At 39.6% G+C, this 22,480-nt stretch overlaps 2 protein-coding genes, 1 non-coding gene and 1 pseudogene across 3 annotated transcripts; 3 read left to right on the top strand and 1 right to left on the bottom strand.

Annotated features, from left to right (window-relative positions):
- Window positions 1-9,198: 9,198 nt before the first annotated feature.
- Window positions 9,199-13,240, top strand: LOC112187867 (UPF0183 protein At3g51130). The gene is made up of 15 exons (XM_024326822.2): window positions 9,199-9,471; window positions 9,801-9,883; window positions 9,979-10,053; window positions 10,559-10,626; window positions 10,707-10,812; window positions 10,931-10,991; window positions 11,095-11,261; window positions 11,370-11,432; window positions 11,537-11,584; window positions 11,660-11,773; window positions 11,863-11,962; window positions 12,039-12,112; window positions 12,316-12,420; window positions 12,622-12,686; window positions 12,954-13,240. Exons 1-14 carry the CDS (start codon window positions 9,375-9,377, stop codon window positions 12,667-12,669), a joined length of 1,209 nt encoding a protein of 402 aa, XP_024182590.1. The 5' UTR covers window positions 9,199-9,374; the 3' UTR covers window positions 12,670-12,686; window positions 12,954-13,240.
- Window positions 13,241-13,680: 440 nt separating this feature from the next.
- LOC112187868 (protein CHAPERONE-LIKE PROTEIN OF POR1, chloroplastic) lies at window positions 13,681-16,354 on the top strand. The gene is made up of 5 exons (XM_024326823.2): window positions 13,681-14,023; window positions 14,310-14,476; window positions 14,577-14,680; window positions 15,198-15,642; window positions 15,965-16,354. The coding sequence occupies exons 2-5, from the start codon at window positions 14,328-14,330 to the stop codon at window positions 16,119-16,121; spliced, it is 855 nt and encodes a 284-aa protein (XP_024182591.1). The 5' UTR covers window positions 13,681-14,023; window positions 14,310-14,327; the 3' UTR covers window positions 16,122-16,354.
- On the bottom strand, window positions 13,726-13,798 carry TRNAE-CUC. The gene has a single exon. It is a non-coding gene; the product is annotated as a tRNA-Glu (tRNA).
- A 446-nt stretch (window positions 16,355-16,800) lies between the features above and the next one.
- On the top strand, window positions 16,801-18,370 carry LOC112183698 (annotated as a pseudogene).
- Window positions 18,371-22,480: the final 4,110 nt, after the last annotated feature.

Raw genomic sequence — 22,480 nt, 5'->3', positions numbered from 1 at the left:
AACCCCATTTACCCAAAACACTCTAAGGGATTATTTCTCTAATACCCAATTAATTCTTTTTTTATTCTTTTTATTTTTTGTTGGGACTTTTTTGCTCTCTCCTTCTTTCTCACTTAGAGAGAGAAGTCTCCAGACGATGTCAGATCTCTCTCTCCCTCCCTCCATCCCTCCAGTAGGTCGCCCACGACACCGGCTCTCGCCATCGCCGCGCCAAAACTCGTCGTCGTGCTCTCCGCGGCCAGGCTCGATGCTAAGCCGACGGTCCTCGTCCCTGAGAAGCTCGGTGAGGCCAGGTTGGACCTTCTGAAGGAATCGACGACCGCCAGTAGAATCGGGTAAGTCTTTGATTTGCTTCTGTGTCTCTCGCCGGCGACTGATCATCACGGAAATCACAACTTGATTGTATCTCCAGTCCCGGACTGCAACCGGAGTCGTTACAATCGGAGTCAAATAAGTGTGAAGGCAAACGGTCAACCGAAATTGTTGCAAAACGACTGGAATTGTGGACAAAATCATCAACCGGAGTCCAGATCATTGGGGGGCAATAATGTGTCTTAATTGTTATAAAGTCTCCATAATTGTGTTCAGTGATATTTTCCTTTGTGTTAAAGACTGCTTCTAATGTGTTTTGGTATTTCTGATATATTATTGGGCGGCAATAATCTGTTTATTGCAGGGCAATAATATATTTGTTTTGTTATTTTTTGCATGAATATGGGTGATCCTTTTGTTGTTAGGTGCATTTATTCTTGTTAAGAGGCCACCCGGGAGGCCTAGGGTGAAGCGGTTCAATTGAAATGGAGAGTGTGAAAAAAAGCCAATTCGTTGTGGACTTAAATTCACCAAGTATTGAATTTGAATCCCTGTACTTTTGTAAACTAATTCAAAACCAAACTGAGTTACTTTTGACCATCTATAAAAAAATTATTGGGGGGGGGGGCAATAAACTTTTTATGACCCCCCAATAAACCTAATTATGTTGGTTAATGAATTTAGCAGCATTTTGTTGAAATGACCTGTAATAAATGAACAACAGTTAAGACATTATTGCGGGATAATAATCTGTCTATTGCCTCCCAATAGACCACCCAAAAAATCACCAATTTCTATCATTGATAGATTATTGTACTTTAATAAACTCAAAGCAACATAAGACTTATCAAAACTCTAATTTCAGTGATTAATTAACCATAGTTAAGAAATTATTGGGGGGCAATAATCTGTCTATTGCCCCCCAATAGACCACAGTTTTGACGTCGTCCGAGACCTACAAGCGAAGCCCAGACTCGATTCCGGCTTGGAGCTTCACGGACATCTGACAAACAAAACTGGCGAAGCCCAGACCCGATTCCGGCATGGAGAGTTTCCCGGACATCTGACGAACAAAATCGACGAAGCCCAGAGGGGCCTCATCCTCTAATGGTCCGACGGTAGGACAGAGCGGCGGCGGTGGAGGCCGACATTGACGGTGGAGTGGTGGGCTTGGTGGTTTAGAGAGAGAGAGAGAGAGAAAGAGAGCTTGAGATGAGGTTAGAGAGAGAGAGAGAGAGAGAGAGAGAGAGAGAGAGAGAGAGATGAGGGGGAGGAGAGAGAGGGATATGAGTGTTATTTGTTAATTAAAATTAGGGCAATACTGTCAAACATTGTTAGATTGGGTAAATGGGGTTAAAAAAACTCTTGGTAGAGTAAGTGGGCAATTTTTAGGCTAAAATTGGGTAAGTGGTCACGGCCCCTAACATAAATGTAGATCTTCACTGTTATTGTTGCTAAAAAAAATAATAATAATTCTCAGTTCTTATGACTTATTCTCTTGGATCTCATGTATGAAAGTGGCACGAGAAAACTAATTCAAAAGCAATCACCATTTGCATGTATGCTCATCTAAACAAATCTTAAAATGCATTTCGCCCCTCACTCACTCTCTAAACCAAACTTATTAACTCGATAAATTCAGCATTCAATATATAGCTTGGTAATTCCTTTTTTCTATAAAGCTTGGTAATTTGTTTTAACATTTTCATTATTTGTTCTCTTATCGATGTTTATATGATGGGAACATCGTATATAGTGGGCAAGTATTACATAGGAAGCAAGAGTCGAAATACTATTTCGAGCCTAGGAATAATGTCTGATGCTCGTGATTGCAACAGAGTGGTTGAGGTTGTTTTCCTTTGAAGAAATATCTCCATGCAATAGTTTTCCTTAAGATTTTGTTTCTAAAAAGGGAAAATTTCACAAACAGTACACCAAGTAAAGGCCATTAATAAAACTTATACATAATTTTCCAAACCGATCATTTTGCTACACGGACTCCTGAGCCCAACTCACTTTGTAGACACATCATCACTAACGCTGTGAAGACCTCTGCCACCTGGCATAATTTAAGGGGTAAATTGGTCTCTCCTTATCTCTTGCTCTGGCCACCCATCTATTTCTCTCTTACTCTGGCCACCTCTCTCTCTCTCTCTCTCTCTCTCTCTCTCTCTCTCTCATCCATATCTTACCGTGTCCTCCTTCTCCTCCACCTACCACGACTACATCTCCACCATCTGCTCAGCCGTCGGCGTCATCGCGGTCTCCATCGAGTACGACCTCTTCCTAACCCGGCCCATACCCGCTTGCTACGAGGACTCCTGGGCCTCTCTCCAATGGGTCGCCACCCACGCGAACGGAACCAGGCCGGATCAATGGCTAAACGAGTACGCCGACTTGAACCGCGTCTTCATCGGCGACGACAGCACGGAAGGGACCGATGATGAGATGTGGCTTTACATAAACAAGGAGAATAAAGGGGTGCAGGATAGCAGGTTGAAGTCGGCCGCGAAGGATCTGGGCCGGGTCAGGTGAGAAGGTGTTGGTGTTTGTGGCGGAGAAAGACCATTTGAATGGAGTGGGGAGGAGCTATGTGGAGGAGCTGAAGAAGAGTGGGTGCAAAGGAGTGTGGAGATGAAGGAGAATAAAGGGAAGGACCATTGCTTTCATTTCCATGAAACCAAGGACGAGGAGGCTGTGAATTTGGTGAAGACAGTTTGTTCATGGCTTCAAGTTTTGGATCAACCCAGATGAAGTTCCAAATCGGGTCAATGCTGTTTGTTGTGTTGTGCCTTTGTTCTGGAGCAAAGTCCTAGTGCATTAGTAGCCAAAGTTGCGATGCTTTGGGTTCTTAATTATTACTTGCGGCAGGGCACTAATCTCACCTTCATCGGAACCAATCTCAACTTCTTATTACTTTGGGTTCTTATTACTCTAGGTGACCTGTTCGAGTGCGACGTCGTCTCCGAGGAAAATGGGCACAAGGGTTGTGGTAGTGATCGGAGGTGGGGATGGGGCTGGGATTAGAATTAGAACTAGGGTTGTGGTGGAATTAGAAGTGGGATTGAGTTTGATGGGTGTGGATTTGGAAGGTGGAGGAGATGCAGTGGTTGCCGGAGTCATAGAGTTTTCTAGGTTTCGGTGTGTGGAAAAAGAGAGAGAGAGAGAGAGAGAGAGAGAGAGAGAGAGGAGAACCTTCTTTTTTTTGACCAAAAAGAAGAGTCAGAGTGAGAGAGTACTAAACTACCCCTTGACAAATGAAAAATGACATACAGTTAACGGTGTCATTAACGTCATGTATGGGTGGGTCGGGATTCAGATTTCGTGTACCAAAATGATCGGTTTAAAAAATTATGTATAAATTTTATTAGTGGCATTTACTTGGTGTACTGTTTGTGAAATTTTCCCTTCTAAAAATGTTTAAAACAGACACACCCATGACAAAATTAGATGCGTGAAGAATTTTTCCATATGGGTGTCTTGTTCTCTCAAAAAACAAGTATTGCATTGCGTCGCTTTATTTTGATCACACATTGCCACAAAAAAAAAAAAATGAAAACTAGTTATGAATGATACACTTTAAACCGAAAAAGTTAATCAAATATGTATACCATAAGCACTTAAATATCTCAGTCTTGGGTATAATGTATTATTGCTTTGCTCTTTCCAATAATGAAAACATGAAATACGGAACCTCATATTCTTATTTCTTCTCTCGTCACAAAGTTGATTAAAATTCATCTCTTTACTCATTGATTATGACAACCTTGAGGCAATGGCTCATTGTCAGTGTTGTACTGCAGCTAGAGGAGTTATAAATGGAAGAAATGCATGTTTAGTTAGAACACTTCTCTGTCCAACAAGTCATTCACTAATCTGTTTATTTGACTAGGACGAGACTCTTTGGCTCATTTCACACCAAACGTTAAATTTACTTACAACTATTTTTTTTTTTTTTTTTCAAACTATCAATGTCATCTCAATGGTATATGCTTATTAACAGACACACGTAACTAATCATTTACATGAATTTTATCTGTAATTATCATTTTCAAACTATCAATACCATACCTGATATATGCTTCTTAAAAAATCCACGTAACTAATCATTTTAGTAAAGAATATTTAGATTTGTTATCATGTAAAATTAGATCAGTAAATCCATAAAACAAAGACGATTCCATGTATCAATATCATATCAACGATATATGCTTTTAAAAAGATACACGTATCTAATCATTTCAGTAAAGAATATCGAGATCCATTATCATGTAAAATTAGACCCAACAAATCCGTAGAACATGGACGACTTCATGTATTTTCGATGGTTACATTGTACTCTTGATTTGATGTTGTTGGAGCCAAATAAAAAGGCTATTAACTCCGTTTCCATCCATGAAGTCAAATTCATTTTTGTCTAGGTGTGACTGTGTGAGCTATTGAGCATTAACACCAGACACGTAGGTTGTGTAGATTGGATGGTGCTTTGTGATTAAAAAATAAAAATCCGCCGGAAACTTTTGACCACTATTACTTTATGCGCCAATTCGATTAATTAATTTGTGTGCTAGTTGGGTGGTTTGGTCCACGCAAAGTGACAACATCGAACCTATGCTTAGTTATGTTGTTTTGATTTTTGAAAATTTGGCACCGACCCTCACAGTTTTATCTTCATCTCCACTACCTGACGTGCAATTTGGTTCCCAGGATGAAATCCTTGCGAGGTGGGTCCATTTCAACCAAAAAGAAATTTTGTAATATTCCAAAATTCTTGTACTCGTGTTCATTTCTCAAGTGAGATTGAACTTGCTCTGTCATTTCTTTTTCTAACTGATCGGGGTGTGTTTCATGTTACAATTTCATATTCTAAAATTCTTGTACTATTATATATTTATCACGTTTTCATGAACAACATAGATCATTAAAATGAGTATTTTATAAATATTTTGTATAGATAATTTTATATATATTCTGTTTTGACGCATAACAATTTGAACGAGTAAACTGTTTTCTTGAAAAATAATTTGACCACCTGAAGATATATATATTTGCAATCATCTTCCTGATTTACCACAACTTGGAGTTTCATTAATTCATAGTTGGCTGCAAAGGAAACGCCTCGTTAGGCTTATCAAGGGCCCCAATTCTCATGTTCCAAATTTGCAATCTCACCTCTTTTCATTATGATTTTTTTTTCTTAATGAAGGATTCATAGACTTTAATATATGACCCCAATTTTTTATTTTTTTTTATCAAAAGAGGTCAGCCCATTATATAGATTCAGCAAGCAGTACAAAAACGAAACACCCCTATGGGGTCGACAGAAAGAATCGTTCTTCAGAGTACCATAAAACTCCTATTCTAAACAAGAACAATAACCCAAAATACTCTCAATACACCCATCTTTTAGAAAGTCTACGCACCATTATTTCAAACAAAAACATAGCAATTCCGAAGCAATAAAGTAAAAATGACCCTCAGAGCAACTGGTCTTTGCGACCAAGATAAAAAATCAAGCAACATGTGGAGTAGAGGATGATGCGTCGCCATCCACTCCCTCTTCATTCATCAGAACTTCCCAAAGAAAAAACATCCAATCCACCTAGCCCAGAAGAAAGCCCATGTAGCCCAAACAGATCCTCCAATCCAAAGCCCATAATGAATAGGCAGCCCAATGCAAGGCCCAACCAACCCAACAAGAGCAAACCTTAGAGGAAAAGAAAATTTCAACCTTAGTGTTGCCATCATTGTTGGGCAACCTATGTGCATTCCAGCACCAGTACCACCATAGTTAGCCGCCTGCACTAATCTGTCTCCGCCACCGGTAGAAACCAAGCTTGATATCGAAGCCAGCCTTGCACTAAGCAGCTTCCGATTCTTTGTCACCCCACGGCAAGACAGGCCTGGTGCCGAAAGTCCCTACTCCGCCTGACAATGGAGGCGAGGAGACTTATTGCAGCATGGCCAAGATGACCACCATCTGAGGCTTCGATCTGCCAAGAAGACAAAGCCGATCCAAACATGAATTCAAGGAGCACTGGCGAAACCAATCGCAGTCACCGCCGAGGAGGGAAGTAGAAAGAGAAGCGCTGCCTCCCTTCAAATTCCAAGAGCCCGAGTCACTACGTGGCCGGGAAACCTCTCTGTTGAGAGTCCGAAACTTTGCGGCACCGCCATCAAGCAAGATAGATGACGACCTTAGGGTTACTCTTGAGAGAGAAAGAGAGAGCATCAGGATATTTGTTATTAGTAGTGGGAAAAATTTGGTGGTCTCCATATGACCCCAACTTGGGTATAGAATAAAAGTCGGCATTCGACAAAAAAATTCCACAATCAACTGCTTAGTGTAACCTAACAACTTGTTCATTCACTCCAACAAGGTGAATTGAATAATATCAAAAATATATTGACATGATTTAAATATTGACAAAAATATAAAGTTTACATAAATATTTATTTATAAATAATATCAAAAATATATATAATAAATATATGTATATTTTAGATAATTCTTATTGGATGGGGTATAGGGATGGGGAGCAAAATACCATCCCCACCTCGTACCGGATATCATAATTCAAGTATTGGGGATCCCCATCCCCATTACTCGATTTCGATTTCCTCCGAATTTCTCCTCATTAGAGTCGAATACTCGATGGGTACCCTACCCGATGAGGATTATTGCCATCCTTAAGCTCCATCGACTCCACCAGAAGATGGGGTAAATTCATGAGTCTTTTAATGAAAATGTGTAGCTTTTCTCACCAAAAAAAAAAAAACGTGCTCAACTTCTTAACATCTTGTGTTTTTATAAGAATTATCAAGCTTTATGCTTTCGGTTTTTGATATTATTAATTCTATATATACGTTAATAAAGTTTCTTCAAACTTAATGGCATTTGCGTAGTGACATTTGTTGATACTAAAGCAACCAACAAAAACAGGCCATCGTATACCCAAATATAAAATTTGGTGCCTTGATTCGGTGAAGCACTATAATGTGAAAAGCTAATGGGTAAAATGAGAACAGTAAGTGGGCGAAGTATAATGTGACAGTTACGAAAAACAACTAGATTTTGTTTGTCCAATTATCAACACACTACAATTTTCTCTCAATTTTGATTGCCGCCACAATTCATAAAACCTAAAGCGAGTACATAGTTGTAATATTCATTGAGAAATCATCCCTAAAGGAGATCCATAATCATTAAAGTGCTTATCTGTTATAGGTTGAGCAGAAGTGACGACTATTTCTGGCATACTAAGATATGATGCTTTTATTGCTGAACTAATATTTCATTCGTCTAATTAGCAGTGAGAGAAAATATAATGTTAAACTTACAAAGAGGAAATTAAATTTTATTTGTCAAACTGTCAACAAAAAACAAGTGAATTTTCAATTTCAACGTCTTCCACAAGTAATAAATGAGAGGAACGATGCACGTTGACCAAAATGAAGGAAGAGAAACTGAACAACCGAAGAAAGATCTAATACGTATACGGATTTTGTTTGTTGGAATGTTTAATTCGTTGCATCCTTGAATGTATATTTGTCATTTTCAGTAGACTAAAGTGACTCATTTTCTTTTAAAGTGATGTCTTTTACATGCGCTAAGCAGCATAGGGCCAAATCTTGTGATAAATAATACAAAGATATATGTTATCCAACCACGTGGTGTGGTGTGTTGGTCGAGCGGCCTAGTTTGGAAGCCCCAGGTCTAGCGTTCGAATCCCACCTCCACCCCGTGGCCAGCAGATTTGAGGGACCTAGGTTGATTAACCACAAAGGTTCGTGCGTTTGCTGTGCAGTGATTAGTCTGGTTACGCTGGAATACACTGCATGAGGGTGTGTGTGTGTGGTTACTACTGTCGTCCAAACCTCAAAAAAGATATGTGTCATCCTATATTATATAATTTTAAATTTAAATATTTTTAATTAAAAATTAGCCACTTCTTTAATCTCATTGTGCAATATTGATCACAAGGCAGTAATGTTTTATGACATTTACAATACTTGTAGAATCATTAAGAATATGTTTACCTTAGATCTAAGACCAGAGATGAGAAGATTTATTCTTCATTTTAATCTCTTTTATGAAATTGTAGCTAAAAAAGAATGATTAAGAAGCAAATTATTTATTTATTATTTCTCTATTGATGGAAATGTTGGTTTTCAATATATAATAAATCCACTTTTGATTAGGTTTTCAGTTTGTAATAAGTTGCTATGTTTGCTTGATCATTGATATATATATATATATGTGTGTGTGTGTGTATAATAAGTTGTTATGGTTTTTATGCAAGTTGCTTAATATTTGGGTGACATTTGCCAATTTGTGTGGACTCTAAATGCATTCAAAATTTATTTATGCCTTATTGAAATTGTTAGGTAAAAATAAGCCTGATTTTGACCCTATCTTTTTAGTTGAAATTAATAAATCACTCCAAACCGAAACCGACCCACACCGCACAGAAAAATGGTATAACCGAAATAATCGGTTCAGCCCTTTTGTAATGCGGTTGCGGTTTGATATATAGGCCAACCGAAAAAAGCGATTTGGTTGCGGTTTGGGCCTCAAACCGAACCGAACCGAACCGAACCGCACCGCTCTCACCCCTAAAAAAAAAACCTTCTTTAACTCGCTCGGTAAGTCAATAAAATTCACAATTTTCTGTAATAAACTAATAATTCACAATTTTCTGTAATAAACTAATAATTCACAATTTTCAATTCACTCCCACGAAATAAGGAAAACAGATAAAAAAACCATCCTTATCCCAAGAACAAAATTTTATTTTAAAAAATAAAAAGAAAATAAAAAAGCGGGCCCCATCGAGTTGGGTACCTCCCACTCTAAAGAGTGTTGTTGGACGTTTCGTGCGCATAGAGGCTAGATAGAGAGAGAGAGAGAGAGAGCAAGGTTCACAGCGAAGCCTTTGCTTGGAGTATTTAAACATTCAACAACACCTGTGCGTTTCTTTCGCGAAAGTAACGGACTCCATCGCCATCATCGTCGTCATCTTCTTCCCCAATTCTAAAACCGACCTCCTGCAGAGCCAAGAATGATGCAGAGACCCCGACGACGCTGCGAAGGCACCGCCATGGGCGCCATCGTCCTCGATCTTCGTCCCGGCTTCGGAATCGGACCTTTCTCTCTCGGTAATTCCCTATCTTTTTTTTTTTTTTTATCAATTTTTACGATTCTTGTTGGTTGACTTGCTTCGTAATTTTTGAGCTCGTTAACCTAGGCGGTGAGAATTATGGAATCTTGAAATTGGAATTTCCTTCGATCATCGACCATTTACCTTCGATCATTATCCGCGCAGTTAAATTTAGGCTGAATTTAATTTGTTTTGCTATAAAGTCTGTGGTTATGTTATTTCGCTGTCAAGAAATGGGGTAAAGACTGAAGATGAATATGTACTTCGTTTTCGAATAGAACTATTGGCTTGTTTTTGAAGTTGATGTAATTTATTTTTGGGTCTCAGGAATGCCGATATGCGAAGCGTTTGCTCAGATAGAGCAGCAGCCTAACATCTATGATGTTGTTCATGTCAAGTATTATGATGAGGTTTGGATCAGTCTACCAAGTTGTGTATCATTTATATGAATTTACACACACAGAAGCGGTGATGGAGTCTTGTTACTGTAATTCTTTGTGTGCAGGAGCCTCTTAAGTTGGACATTGTTATCAGCTTTCCTGATCATGGTTTCCATCTGCGATTTGACCCTTGGTCACAGGTATTATTTTTCACATGCAGTCTGATGTCAGATCTTTCTGCACTTCTTTGATTACTCTGTGCATCAAAAGTTTATTTCGACTCTAGGGAATGGTTTTTACTCTTGATGGGAATCTCGTGACCGAGGCCTATGGTGGTCACTTGTGTATGTTAGAGGTCGGAAGTACTGAAAGGAAGTCCGAGTTTTATACTGATTTCTGTATTGATTGTTGCAACTTGTAATAGCTAATACATTCTGTAATGTTGAAACCTTAGTCACAAAATCCTGCGTCTGTAAGAGATGAATATCATGGCCAACTCCTGAAACACTGATAGATAACCATTGTCTCAATCTAATTTTGTCTTTAGACTGCAATACTGATACTGTTATGAGTTTCTTTGTCTTCATTTTTCTTTAATTTTTATTTTATTTTTTATTATGCAAGGTGAATGTATCTGTGGATTGCTATTCTGGTTGGATTGTTATGTTTACAGTTGTGCTTTGCTAACTTAAAATCGTGTCGCAGAGACTCCGCCTTGTTGAAATATTTGACATAAAGAGGCTTCAGATGCGCTATGCCACGTCTTTGATTGGGTGGGTTACTTTCTCCTTGCTTTGGGTATATAATCATGTATGCCATGATGTAGATTATTGAACTTCATATCTACTTTCAGAGGCCCATCCACTCTGGCGACTTTCGTAGCTGTTTATGCCTTGTTTGGGCCAACATTTCCTGGAATTTATGATCAAGATAGAGGTGTCTACAATCTATTTTACCCAGTATGTTAATAAAATACCCTATCTTCACTTTTCATTGTTTTTCATTTCCTGACATGTTTATCTTACAAGCTGGAACCTGTTTTGTGTCACTAACTTAAAACTAACCATGGCTACGCAGGGGCTTTCCTTTGCTTTTCCTATTCCAAGCCAGTATACAGATTGCGTTCATGATAGAGAAGGTATTCTATTGACGTTGTTTTGTTTTTTGTTTTTGTTTTCTTTTTTGCTTTAAAGAATTTGCAAGCTTTAATTACTTAACGTTATCGCCTTTGACTATGAAAGCGGAACTACCTCTAGAGTTCCCAGATGGAACTACACCAGTTACTTGCCGTGTGTCCATATACGATAGTTCTTCCGATAAAAAAGTCGGTGTCGGATCCTTGATGGATAAGGCTTCTGCTCCTTTATTACCTAATGGCAGTGTCTATATGGAAGAGGTGCATGTCAAGGTTTGACTTCTCTCTCAATCGTCCCTGATTCATTTGAGATTTTCAGTATAACAAAGCACAAGGATGAGAGTCTTGGAGATTTTAATTCAATTCATTTTTTATATTCAGCTAGCGGAAGAACTACTCTTCACTGTTGGGGGCCAGAATATTCCTTTTGGTGCATCACCTCAGGCAAGTATTAGTTAAGCTCTAGTTTAGACTTTTCGCTTGGCATCTTTTGTTGCTGTTCTGTTGTTCACTATGTGCATTTGCTTATGGTTTCCTCTTTTCTACAGGATGTTTGGACTGAATTGGGTCGTCCTTGTGGGATACATCAAAAGCAGGTATTGTTGATGTGATGTCTAAATGCTAAGTTGTTTTTTTCATTTGTCCTATAGGTGATTCTGTTGGGTGTGTAGGTAGACCAAATGGTCATTCATTCTGGCTCGGATCCTCGCCCACGGACAACATTGTGTGGTGATTACTTCTACAATTACTTTACCCGTGGTTTGGACATTTTATTTGATGGGCAGGTACTGATTTTCCTTCTGGTAGAGTTATACGTTTTGCATGAGGTCTTTATGCTCGGAAGTTCTCAGATCATTTTTGTTTTTGTTTTCAGACTCATAAAGTCAAGAAGTTTGTTCTGCATACAAATTATCCTGGTCATGCCGATTTCAATTCGTATATAAAGTGCAACTTTGTCATCTTTGCTTCTGAGTGTAAGTTCTTTTCTGATCTCAGTCCTGTTGGACATATTGACTCTAAAAGTGATAACAAAGATTTTCATCCTTGCAGTTGGGGGTTCTTTTCAGGAGGAAAATAATTGCAAGCACAAGATTACACCAAGTACAAAGTGGGAGCATGTGAAGGTAAAATTGCTCTTTACAATATAGGACTGTATCTAGAATCATTGATATTTAAAAACTGTTAAAAACTTAAAATAGTGGACTGAGGTTTTGGTTTAGATGCCTTCATACCTCCTAGTGTACTGCATGATGTTACATTACCCTTTCCGAACGGGGTTTAGTGAAGTGCATGATTGAGACTATGGTCGTAACATCTTTCTCTGTAGGAAATTCTTGGGGACTCTGGTCGAGCTGCCATCCAGACACAAGGTTCTACAAGCAATCCGTTTGGATCTACTTTTGTATATGGTTATCAAAACATTGCACTTGAGGTGAGTTGAGCTCTTAATTCATGGGTTTATGTTGTCAATCTCCATTCTGCAGCACGGAACCAAAGCTGTAATTGGTAGTGCATCAATTCCTTTTATACCAATCTCCAAGTCTTGGTAGTGCAGCAATTTATTTGCTTATTTTACCAAGGCAATATGGTTGTGCATGAGGTTGCTAATAAAATATTTGTTTATAATTTACAGGTGATGAAGAATGGTTACATTGCAACAGTGACTCTCTTTCAGTCATGATGGTGATAAAATGTGTGGTATGTTGCATGTAGCAATATCATGTTCTCTTCTGCATTGTTTAATAATCCATCTGAAGATCATCAAGAAGGCTTGCTCAATTGTTTTTAGAGTGAATTTTAGGAAGCAGGGTGTTCCAAACCCAAAAGAATCTCTCTGGTTCCAAAATTTTGTTTAATTTTTTAGTAGATAATGCTTCACATATGTATCTTTTCTCAATTCATGTTTGAACTGGGTTTAGTTCAGATGTTAACTCGCTGGAGTGTTTTGATTTTTGCTTGTGCCAGTTGGATGATGGCAGTTGATGGGGAAGCAGATGGGATTTGCATAGATTGTGAAATCGTCAGGCGCTCTTTCTAGACATCAGCATGCCAGGGAGTGGTGATAATTGTACAGTTGTGTAGCTGGTTGTACAGATTAATTTATCCCGTAGAGCTTCTACAACTACATCGTAGAGGCTTTTGTAAATGTTAATGGAAGTTTGTATACCATAATGCAATGTGTTGATGATATTCAGCCAATAGCCAGTTACTTCTTGCAACTTATACTCTAGTACATGGTCCAAAATTCCAGATATCCTGCATCTGTAGCTGCTCACACTCTCGATTAGAATTGGTCCAACTGGTAACATTCTGATTTAGAAAACGAAGAAAAAAAGATCAGCTGCATCCCACACACACTCCTCTTGGGGTAAAAAAAATAACATTTCTTTGGTTAGGTAGCGCAATGATGCAAAAATTGGCGGGGACAGACTTTTGTTTAACAAACAAACAGAATAAGGGACAGACTTTTGTTTGGTCAAGAAGTATGGTTTCTTTTACTCTCTCTCAATTAGAATTGGTCCAATTGGTAACATTCTGATTTAGAAAAAGAAGAAAAAAAGATCAGCTGCATCCCACACACACGGTAGCGCAATGATGCAAAAATTGGCAGGGACAGACTTTTGTTTAACAAACAAACAGAATAAGGGACAGACTTTTGTTTGGTCAAGAAGTATGGTTTCTTTTACTCTCTCTCTGAGCTTCTGAGGAAGAAAACAACCAAAAAAAAAAAAAAGTATTCCGTTGCCGGGACTTGAACCCGGGTCTTTCGGGTGAGAGCCGAATATCCTGACCAACTAGACTACAACGGATTGGATATCCATGTGTCATAAACTAAAGATAATCTAGCGAGCTAAATAGTAAATACGGCACGCCGCTTGGTACCGTCTTTGGTTTTGGCAGCAAAAGGAGGGTTTAGACTGGAACGTACACTCTAGTCTGGCCGTTGTCTTCCTCTTCTCTATGCGTCTTTCATATCCGTTGCACACGACGCCTCTCTCTCTTGAACTCCTTCACCTTCCTCCATCTCTCGTCAGGTACTCTATTTTCTTCTCAATTTCTATCGCCCTTTATGATTTTCTTCGCTTAGCTTGGAGCTTAGGATTATCCCCCTGTGAAGTGAACTCCAGATTGATTTAGAAGAGTACAACAGAATCAGCTTTCCCAACTGCTCAAAACCCATAATTTCCACTTTGTCCTGAACGTTACCCAAAATTTCAATTAAAGACTCAAGTAGTGATGCATTGCTTCAATTGCTTGTCAAGAAATTGAAGGAAAGAGAAATTTGGCTATGTTGTGATTGTTTCTATTCATGTGTTTCAGGGAGTATCCATCATAAAGATGAGTTCTGTAGCTGGGCTGACTGGTAGTCCATCCAGATGCTGCTTTCCTGTACCTGTGGGAAGTTCCACTTCTCGGTGCAGGAGAGTTTCCAACCTCCCTCGTGCTTGGAAGCCTGCAGAAAACAGTGTGCTGCTTCGTGCCGAAAGGTAGAGCTCTCTGTGCTATCATTTGTCGAAATCAGTCTTTTGGTTGCATTTTGCTAGCGTGGTTTATATCTGTGTGTCTTTGCTTTTTGAAATCGAACAGAAGTTATTGGGCTGGCGTTACACAAAGATCGAATGCAAGGAAAACTCATGTGATCAAGTGCTCCATGGATGCTTCCTTTGGTGATATGTCAAATGAACCAACTGGTAATTTTTACCTTATTGTATTTCAGGTGATTTTGCGTCTGTGGCTATACTTTGGGATTGAATGAGTCTGGATGCTTTTGTGGATTGTCCTTCAACGCTGACTTTACTAGCCTTTCTAGCACAAAGCAGATTGTAGGAATATATAACCTGAATGATTTTTTACAAGCCTTCTGTTGATGCATATGGTTAGCCTTTAATGTGTAAGAATACCTAACCATTTGGAACCTAAGTATATTTTTCATCAGTGATGTCTCACATGCTGAACCTTAAATCTTGGTTAACTATTTCATTGAACCCCGTATCTACACCCACAACCATCCAAGTCGATGCCTGTCCTATTTGTTAATCCTGCTACTCATGGTGTTTTATGACTGAAGCACTCCTTTTGTTGTATTATGATGGATTTTATCTTGATATATGATTGTTGGCTTGATTCTTTATATTAGATACTGTTATTAAATTGGCATATTTAGCTCTCTGATCTTTCTTCTTCTTAACTCCCTTTTTGCAAGTAAAGCTATCTTTCCTAGGATTAATGTGAGGGACCCATACAAACGGCTTGGGATAAGCAGGGAGGCTTCTGAAGAAGAAATTCAAGGTGCAAGGAACTTCCTTATCCGACAGTATGCTGGTCACAAACCAAGTGAAGATGCAATTGAATCAGCATATGACAAAATAATCATGCAGCAGTTTTATGATAGGAAGAACCCAAATATCGACTTTAAGAAAAAGTTTAGGGCAGTCAGTCAGTCCCGTGTTGTGCAGGCTGTGAGAAGTAGGTTCCGCACTCCAGCCACACAGTTCATTATAAAAACTTCCATTGCATTTATAGTGCTGGGAGCCCTCACTTTTCTGTTCCCAACCGAAGAAGGTCCAACCCTTCAAGTAGCCATTTCTTTGTTGGCCACCATATATTTCATACATGAAAGACTACAGAGCAAATGGCGAGCTTTTCTCTACAGGTATGTAAATAATTCCTGTTTCGTTATTCTGTATTGGTATAGTTTTTCTCTTGATCTTCCACATAGGACAAAGTTTATCTTATATCAGAACATCATGAAAGCTTAATAGCTTTTCCAAGGATTTTTGAGGACCCAATACTGAAGTTTTAAGTTACTTCTCTTTAATAATATTCCAGAGTACTGAAAGTTCTAAACTTTTGCTAAACAATTCCATAATGATGACATATTCTCTTCTGTCCAAATTTGGGTTTTCTCTGCTTTCCAACTTGAAATTGTCATAAACAGTTGAAAACAGTGGATAATCTTTTTTTCTTTGATGTAGTGCTGGAGCATTTGTTTTCTCATGGCTGGTGGGAACTTTCTTGATGGTGGCTGTGATTCCACCCATACCTTTCATTAAAGGACTAAGGAGTTTTGAGGTGATAACTTCACTCATAACTTATGTGCTACTCTGGGTCGCGTCTACTTATCTGAAGTAGTTCTTGCTGTTCTTATGATAGACCTCAATTTTGTTGGAGTTATAAACCACATAATTTCTTGGAGATTTAGCTTATGCAAAGTTCATTTTAGTGACAGTGCTGATGTTTCTGGGTCTTTTGTTAGTGAGCTTCCTAGTTTAGGGAGAAGAATCTCATTTTTTTGGAGAAAAGGTGTAAAAATTATACGGAAGACAAGACCGATATAATCAATTTTCATTTTCTTTCCTTCTTTTTGTTAAATAGTATTATCAGTCAGTCATCTTTTTCTTTGCTTTTATATGGATTGGAGTGGTACAACTGTATATTATGTACTGCTTATTTCTTTTTTAATTAATTTTTGTTTGAAGATGAAATAAAATTCCACACTAATCAGCATTTTGAACCTAAGAAGCGTTTTAAAACCCCTAAACAAAGCGGTATCAGGGAATGATTGGACCAGTGCTAGTAAAATGATCCTTGATTATAGCAAATTAAACTCTACCATAGTAGTCTTCCTGAAAATATGTTTTGGAAGATCTACTTCCAAATAAATTCTTGAGAAAATGAATCTCCTAAAGATTTACTTGATTAAATGTTGCGTCTTCTCATCAATATCTTAACAAAGACATGAAAAGAAACCCTTAAAACCCTAATTGAATTGTCAGATACTCAGACGTCTATATAAGGTGAGTACATTTCCAACCCCAATAGGTTTTGTTTCTTTTAAGTACAACGTTTCCAGCAGCAACCATGTCCTCAACCGCATCCACCTTGTTCTCAGTCTATGCCTCCTTTGCTGCATCGTTCATGTTGTTCCGCACCATAGCGAAGCAACTCATCCCTTACCAGCTCCGACCATATTTATACTCAAACTACTTTTCGGCGCTACATCTGGAACCCTCTGTCCTCTCACCGAACCCTGATGATCAATGAATATTCCGGCCTGTCACACAACCAAGTCTTTGAAGCTGCGGAGATCTACCTTCCAACCAAGATTGGTCCCTCCAACGACTGTCTCCAAGCCAGCAAAACACCTCGACAGAAGAAAATCCAACTTGCCATGGAAAAGGATCAAGAAGTTGAAGACACCTTCGAAAACATCATACTCAACTGGCGTTACTCGTGCGTTGAACTGTTTAACAACAACAACAGCTACCCTACAATGTAACTCATCAGGTATTCACAAGCGTCACTTTGAGCTAGCATTCCACAAGAACCACAAAGCAAAAGTGACCGAGTCTTACTTGCCATATGTGCTCGAGCAGGCTAAAGCTATCAAAGAAAAGGAAAACATTGTGAAGCTTTATACCCGTCACGGTAATGTTAACTATGCTTATGGTAGCCGTCACGGTAATGTTAACTATGCTTATGGTGGTAGTGGTGATGGCATAGAGTTAGGCATTTGGCGTTCGATAAGTCTGGAGCACCCAGCTACGTTTGAGACAATGGCGATGGAGCCCGAGCTTAAGAGAACAGTTATAGAGGATCTCGATAGGTTTGTGAGGAGGAAGAATTTTTATAGGAAGGTTGGGAAGGCTTGGAAAAGAGGTTACTTGTTGTATGGTCCACCTGGTACTGGCAAATCCAGCTTGGTTGCGGCCATGGCGAATTATCTCAAGTTTGATGTTTATGATTTGGAGCTTGCTTCTGTCAGTGGCAACGCTCAATTGAGGAATGTGTTGCTATCTACTACAAATTAATCGTTCAATCTTGGTGATTGAGGATATTGATTACAGCGTGGATTCAAAAAAACCGGGGCGACATGGAACTGGATCCCCCAGATCCATATTACGGCCATTACTAAAAGCAAGCTGAAAACCTTTTCAATTATGTTGGCTGTCCGGCTTACTGAATTTCATAGATGGTCTGTGGTCGAGCTGTGGCCTGTGGAGATGAGAGAATCATAGTGTTCACCACCAACCATAAGGATGATAAGCTAGACCCTGCGTTGTTGCGCCCTGGTCTACCGGACTTGCACATTCACTTGTCATGTTGCACCCCGAGTGGGTTCACAACCTTGGCATTCAAGAAAGCAACCCTCATCCCCTGTGTGGAGATATTGAAGGCTTGACGGATACCACAGATGTGACCCCTGCAGAGGTCGTTGAGGAGTTAACGAAGAGTGATGATGCTGATATAGCTCTTGAAGGTGTTGTCAAATTACTCAAACGTAAGAAGGCCGAGAGCGAAAAGATAACAAAGGGAGGTGAACTAGATATTTCATATTATTACATATAGTTCATGTAGTAAGGTTTAGGATTACATTTTACACAGGAGAATTTTATGAACCAAAATAATCAAAAGGCTTTGTGAAATAGTCTACATTTTAAATTAAATTCAAATATATATGGTTTTAAAGTCCAATTTTTCTCGACAAAACTCTAAAGTTACATGACAGTTTTTTGATAGATAAAACTGTCTTAATTGCTTTTTTTGGTAAAAAGGGATTGCAACGCCTGCATTGATCCTCTGCTAGAACACCAACTCTCAAAATTAATTGTCCCATCAAACAATCTAAAATTGAGGGTGCATCAAGGAGAAAACAATGGATAGTGGCATGGAACTTGTTAGTTCTCTTACCCCTAAATTATAGTACATATTTGATGCAATATGTTAATTTGTGTTGTGATTCAAGTTACACAATTTGCTGGGTTTATTTAGTAAGATTCTAATGGAACCCTAAACTAGTAACTGTCTTCTTGACCATTTGAGAGAAACATGCAAGTAATATAACAATCTCCGATCTACTATTGGCCCAATTCTTCAATGGTCAATTGTTTTTAATTATATAAAGGTAAACTAACCCAATATAGGATATACTAGCAATAGTTGCCCGCACGTTGCTGCGGGAGTAAATTATGTTGAGATTGGGGAAGGGTGTTCCCGCCATCAATCAGCAGACCAATTTATGTCCATTATGTTTTTTTTTTTTTTTTTTTTGAATCAATCTATCAATGATTGTATTACTAAAACTCAAGCCAGAATGACTATTACATACCCCTCCGTTACCATTCAAAAATAGGCAAGAGGTTGTGGAGGTAACACACGGTACATAGAACTAGACCACTCATTAGACAATCAGTGCTCACTTTTTAAAGCAAGCCTATTAACTATGAAAACTCTAGGGCATAGTAATAGGCATAGTTCAAAACGAAAACTAAATTTTCTCCTTGCCCTTTGTGCTAGGGCTAGGAGATTTCTTTGAATACAAGACACTTAAAAACTTCTTCAGCTGGGACTTTCCTTGCTTTAGACGGGTTCTTGTTTCTAGAGCCTAGAGGCCGGCCCTTCTTCTTCTTGCCCCCCGCGTGCTCTATTTTTGCAACTTCAGTTGGCATTGAAGCGAAAGGCATCATCACTTCATTGGGGACAAACACACCTCCTGGGGTCTCAATGAGTCCCAGCGACTTGGCACTAAACTTGGAAGAAAACTCGGGCATTTTGACCTTCTTTGCAGCAGCATCAGTTTCTCTTTTCTCTTGCAGCACGACAAAAAAGCACTTGAGCTTCTTTGGGGAGGTGAAAGGGGATGAAGGTCTGCCTCGTTTTATGGTTTGCTGCTCATTTTCCACCGACACTAATGCAAGAGTCTAATCCTGCTATTTGGTGTGATCCTCATTTTCATCCTCATGCTGCATCCCCTAGCGCAACAGAGTAGGGCTGGGCGTCCGGACCCGAAAGACCGAGGACCCGACCCGAACCGAGGAAAAAAGCCCGATTCGGTTCGGTTTTAGAATAGAAATTTTCGGTTCGGTTTAAAGCCCGACCCGAATTCATGTAATCGGTTCGGTCTCGGTTCCATATTTTCAGGGCCCGAAAGCCCGAACCGACCCGAAAGTTTTCCTTACATAAGTTTTCCTTTCTCTTTTCTTTGCAGGATGACTTGTAAAACGTTCCAATGTACAACCTAGAAAGGTTCCCTTGTAGTTTCCATTAGGATAGTTATATTCTTGTGATAATTTACAATTTATATATTACAACACAGTGACACACCTTATATTAGGTTGCCAGAAAGAGACCTATCCAGGGGCCCCGTGGCTGCTGGTGGCCTTTGATTTTGTAGCTAAATGAAATCTTTATCTTGATCACATGTAACATATACAATGATGTGGTGTTGGGCATTAGAAAAGGAAAAAAAATGTTTCGTTTTTGTTTTTCGGTGGAAAACTGAAAATAAATGTTTGGGCCTGAAAAAGCCCGAAAACCGAACCGGCCCGAATGGGTTCGGTTTCTATCGATTTTCAGTTTACAAAAAGACCGAACCGGCCCGAACCGACATTTTCGGGTTCGGTCTCGGTCTCACTAATTTTCGGGCCCGGCCCGACCCGAGCCCAGCCCTACAACAGAGTATGCTTGATGACAATAGGCTTGCGGCTTTTAGACGCATCCATGCTGCCAAACAGATTCCTTGCAACCGAAAGCATAGGGATTTGTGTTCCCTGAAATCTAAACATGCCCAAGGTTCTAAAATACGCTAGGCACTAGTTGGGCGGAAGGCCGGGGACTAGGGCCTAGGGGCCTAGGCGGGGACTAGGCGGTTTTTTTTTAAAATTTTATTTTTATTTTTATAACATATAATTATATAAATAGCACATAGTATTGGACTGATATGTCAATAGAATCAACTTCTGGTACTCATTATCTGTCTATCACAGTATGAGAGGGTGTCCAGATAGTTTCACTTCTGTTATCCAAATTCTGTTAATCAAACAGCAGCACAACATCATGGATTCAGGGATGATACAACATACATAGCATTCATGAATGACAAACCCAGTCACTGGGATAGACATTATCACAATACATATTTCAACTTCAACTCTTCAAGTCGAAAACTGCAGATTGAAAAGTCGGGTTCGCATCCCGGGCAGTTCAAGTGTTTCATATATGCTTGTGTGATGTATGGAGGGGTACATAAAATATGTACAGAGGACAAGTATGCTTTATGCAGATAGGATTCTATTAGTAAAATTTTGTTTTCTGGGCAAACAATTATCAGTTGAAATAAGTGTATCAACTCACAGAAGCATCAAACATATTCAGAATCAATATCAATATTCATTCAATCTAACATTCCAACCAAAAACAATATTCCATAATCATTATTCAAACCAAAAGCAACTAAGCAAGGCAGCAACTTACCTAGAAATTGAAGATTTCTGAATCGATTCAATCGAACCAAGAAGGCAAGAAGGCGACCAGTTGAAGGCGAGGCTAGCGAGCTCGATACTTGAAATGAAAACCCAGAAATTCATGACGATCTAAAACCCACAACAGATCGATTCAAAACCCAGAAATTGAACTTACCAATTCTGCACAGACGGAGAGATGAGTCGTGCGGCCTTGCCGGAGAGAGGGAGAGAGGTCGTGCCGCGGCGCCGGAGAGAGAGAGAGAGAGCAAAGACGGCGAGTCGGCGACAGTGAGAGTGTGAGACAGAGGTTAGGTTTCGACTTCATACTTTGAGAGTTTGAGTTCGAGACCTTCAGTTCGACTTTGATTTCATTAAAAAAAAAAGAAAAAAAAAGGAAGTAGCGCCTAGCGCCTAGGACGACCCGCCTAGGCTCCGCCTAGCCCGACTAGGCGGCCGACTTTCAGCCCAGCGCCCAGCTCTACCGATTACCCTAAAATCTGAACGGTATGGAGGCGCTGCCTAAGTCGATTTTTAGAACCCTGAACATGCCATTAGTAAACCGATGGTCCTTGAATCCAGTGAAAGAGCTTACCACATCCAAATGTGGAGGAGCTACTTTGTTGCGGTCAGCTTTGGGTGGAGTGGCCACCAGGCAGGTCTCATTGTCATGGACAATGAGATTACATTTGCGACATCTGCCAATTAGGTTTTCGAAGAAGAATTCTATTTCTTCAATCACTCCCTGGGCCAGCTTAAGAGTCTTCTTGAGAATGAAGGGCTTGGTGATATCATGCTCCACATGGACGCGAACTTTTCCGGTTGTATCGAAAAGCTTCTAATCCATTGCCAGAACACGACCCGCAATGGAGGCGACATTGACAATGGTTTCCTTGACTTCTAGTGCCGGTGGGATATTCATGATCTTCACCCAGAAGAATAATGTGTTCAGTTTGATTGTCTGAAGTGAGGACATCCCATCATAATCATGCAGGATCACCGGGGCTTTGTTGAAGTACCATGGCCCCCCCTTAAGTACTTTGTTCTTGTCCTTCCTGAGATCGAAAAAGAACACAAAACGATTTTGAGATCGATTCTGGACCTTGAAACTCTTCTCCAGAACCCAGATGCGACGGAAATGCCTTTGCAGATCTGCTCCACCACAAGGCTTTGCCGTCAGAGGACGTGCTAAAAGGTATGCTTGAGATCCCCGTCTCACATTGGCCCCTGCCATGCGAGAGAGATCCACCA

This window comes from Rosa chinensis, chromosome 2 (assembly GCF_002994745.2).
Source record: "Rosa chinensis cultivar Old Blush chromosome 2, RchiOBHm-V2, whole genome shotgun sequence".
Lineage (NCBI taxonomy): Eukaryota > Viridiplantae > Streptophyta > Magnoliopsida > Rosales > Rosaceae > Rosa > Rosa chinensis.
Note: the sequence above shows the minus strand (reverse complement) of the source record. Positions and strands in the feature narration are given on the sequence as shown.